Source organism: Vombatus ursinus, unplaced genomic scaffold (genome assembly GCF_900497805.2).
Source record: "Vombatus ursinus unplaced genomic scaffold, bare-nosed wombat genome assembly UNPS02014799.1, whole genome shotgun sequence".
NCBI classification, from domain to species: domain Eukaryota; kingdom Metazoa; phylum Chordata; class Mammalia; order Diprotodontia; family Vombatidae; genus Vombatus; species Vombatus ursinus.
The window spans coordinates 11,360,612-11,363,731 of record NW_020954577.1 but is presented as its reverse complement, the minus strand read 5'-3'; the positions used below and the strand labels follow the sequence as shown (position 1 = coordinate 11,363,731).

Genomic DNA, 3,120 nt, shown 5'->3' with positions numbered 1-3,120 from the left:
AAAAGCGATACAAGTTACTTACACGTCCACGTCCCCTTTACAAAGTTAAGTGTCACAGGGAGAAAAGGGAGACCCCAAAGCGGCTGCCGTCCCCAAGCGCCTCGGGGCGCAGGTGGGCAGGCAGCAGAGCTCCCGGCCTGGCCGTCCGGGCCCCGGGGGCGGGCCGCAGGGGCCCAAGGTGGTCGGCCAGGGACCGGGGGCGCCCGGGTTCACTCCAGCCCGCTGCGGTGGCCCGGCTCCGGGGGCTGCAGCAGCTCCGGAGAATGACACGGCGGGCTCCCGGCTGCGCTGTGCTCGCTGTCGGTGTCGCTGCCCTTCTTGCCGCCGCTGCCAGAGCCCGCCGAGCCTGCGCCGCCGCCGCCGCCGCCGCCGCCGCTGTGGGTCTTGACATGCTTGCTGAGGTGGTCGCTGCGCATGAAGCGCTTGTTGCAGACGGGGCAGGCGAAGCGCTTCTCGCCCGTGTGGGTCCGCAGGTGCCGCTGCAGCTCGTCGGAGCGCGTGAACCTCTTGCCGCAGAAGAGCCAGTTGCACACGAACGGCCGCTCGCCCGTGTGCCAGCGCAGGTGCGCCTTCAGGTGCGACGTCTTGCCGTACACCTTGCCACAGCCCGGGATGTGGCAGCTGTGCAGGCCCTTGCGCCGAAGACTGGCACCGGCCGGGCCCAACCGCTCAGCCTCCTGGCAGTTGGGGCAGTCGCAGGTGGCGCGGCCAGAGTAGCGGCGGGCAGACGAGCGCGGGGAGCCCCCCAGGGGCGCCGACGGCCCGCCACCGCCCAGCATGGAGCCGCCGGCGCCGGCCAGCGGCGACGGGGCCGAGTCTGGGTAAGACCCGGGGAGGACCGGCTTGAAGCCGTCCATCAGGTGCTGCCCCGCCGGGCTGAGCAGGTGCGTCGAGGCGCCGCTGCTGAAGGCCGAGTGGCCCAGGCCCGAGTAGTCCGAGTTGTAGCCGCCCAGCGGCGAGTGCAGCGAGCCCTGCAGCCCCCCCGCAGCCGGGTGCAGCGAACCGGGCAGCGCGGCCGCCCCGTTGGGATTCTGCACGTCGATCCAGCCGGCTCCCACGTCCCACCAGCTGGAGGCGGCGCCCGCCGCGCCCACGTCCCCAGCAGCGCCCAGGCCAGGGTGCGAGGGCTTGAACCACGACTCGTACGGATGAGCCATTCCGACGCGCGGGTAGATTCCCTGCAGGCCGTCCACAGACGTGTGCACCTTGGACAGGAACACTGGCTGATGCGAGCCGTCCTGGCTGTGTGCCGCCGCGGACGAACCGCCCCCGCCGCCGCCGCCGCCGCCACCGCCGCCGCCACCGCCGCCGCCCCCGGCGCCTCCCGACACGCCGGGGGCCTGGAACACTGAGTAGTCGTTGGCGAAGGGCGAGCCCGAGGCGGCCGCTGCGGCGGCGGCGGCCGCGGCAGCCGCGCTGCTGGAGGTGAGCGAGAAGGCGCTGGAGCCCGGCGAGCCGCCGCAGCTGAACGAGTCCGACACGAGAGCCGCAGCGGCCGCCGCTGCCGCCGCTGCGGCTGCAGCCGCTGAGGACGAGCCCCCGGTCCGGGAGGACCCCGACACCCCAAAGCCCGAAAGGCTGGAGCCCACCACGTTACAGCTGCCAGACGAGGAACTGGAAGTGCGTTTCCAAGGGTGGAAGCCTTTTCCGAAGGAGGACGCGCTGTCCGAGAGGGAGGAGGGCGACGGACTGGGGCTGCCGATCTTGTTACAGGTAGCAGCGAGCATGGCTAGAGGCGTGGATCCCAACCTCGGTTCTTCCTGCGGGAAAGAAAAGAGGAGACGAGGGCAGGGGAAGGAAGGTGGGGGCGGGGAAGGGCATGAGGATGGGATAAAACGGGATGGAATAGGAGAAAAAGTGCATCAGTTCCCCGGCATCCTCCAAGACTTCACACACACATACACACTGCACCCCCATTTCTCCCCGCAGCGAGCCTCTATCAGCTCACCTTTCACACCCACCAACAGCCCGGGAACCTGGCTGACTTTCTAATCTAGGGAGACGGGGGGAGAAGTTTGCTGGGCGTCTGGAGTGAGAGGCATTCACTCCGAGGGAGACTTTGACAAGCAGCCTTCCTGAAAACCGACACACTCGCACACACAAGGCCCAGAACAGATACTTTCGACTGGGGTGGGGGTGGGGGGCAGAAATGCGGGAAGAAGAAGAACAGAAAGACGGGGATCTTGGCTGAAAAGAAATCCGTAAAAATCGTTGGATTAGATCGGTTTGCGTGTGTCTGGGTGTGCGTGTGTGTGTGTGTGTTTAAAGCGGCATTCGAGTATCTTTCCCTGGCCATCCATCCATCTCGAGGTTCCCTACCGACTTCCAGTCCCCAGAAACTGATCCTTGTTAGTTTCTCTCAGCCAAGAAAGGTCGGACGTCTGGAGTCCGCTTGCTCTCCCTCTTTGTCATGGTGGTTATTGTTATTTGAAATCACACCGACAACAATTAAAAAAAAAAAAAAAAAAACACCTAGGCGGGTTCCACGTACCTGCAGGATGCGGCGGGCGGGCTGCGGAATTTTAAGGGGGAGGGGGGCCGCTGCTGCCAAGTGCCCGGGAGCAAAAGCTTTAAAGCTGTGTTTCTTTCTTTCCCCCCTGAAATAGTCACATGGAAGATAGGCTGGACTAGCCCTTCTCCCCGGACAGCCGCAGCCAGGCTCTGGGAGGTGGCTCGTATAAATGCCCTTAGAACCTTTTCCTGAGCTCAAAAAGAGTGACTCTGCCCCCCCCCTCCCTTCCCCCTTTTTCTTTTCTCCAAACTCACTTGTACTTAAGAAAAAAAAAAATCTCAATAGAGAGACTGATAGCCCCTGTCCTGGCCGGGGCTATTTTAGCCCCCTCCAATCGGCGAGAGAAAGAAACTAATTAAACCAGCAAGAGAAAACCCTTAAACTCACCCCTAGTAGTGAAGTTGCCATCCCACCAAAGTGCCCTCCTCCTCCTCCTCCTCTCAGAGGATCTTTTATATATTGATAAATCAGAGGCAGTGTTTTTTTTAGAGGTGTGCAATACAATGATCTGGTCCGCCCCTTCCAGCACAATTGTAGCCCTCTCCGCGGCTTTGAAGTACCGCTGAGCCTCGGCCAGCCAATCTGCGGCGCCGCCGGGCCGCTCAGAC

At 63.5% G+C, this 3,120-nt stretch overlaps 1 protein-coding gene across 1 annotated transcript; it reads right to left on the bottom strand.

The window, feature by feature from the left end:
- Positions 1-209: 209 nt before the first annotated feature.
- SP8 (Sp8 transcription factor) lies at positions 210-2,920 on the bottom strand. The gene is made up of 2 exons (XM_027871984.1): positions 2,900-2,920; positions 210-1,760 (listed from the first exon to the last, which is right to left on the bottom strand). The coding sequence occupies exons 1-2, from the start codon at positions 2,918-2,920 to the stop codon at positions 210-212; spliced, it is 1,572 nt and encodes a 523-aa protein (XP_027727785.1).
- Between the last annotated feature and the right edge of the window lie 200 nt (positions 2,921-3,120).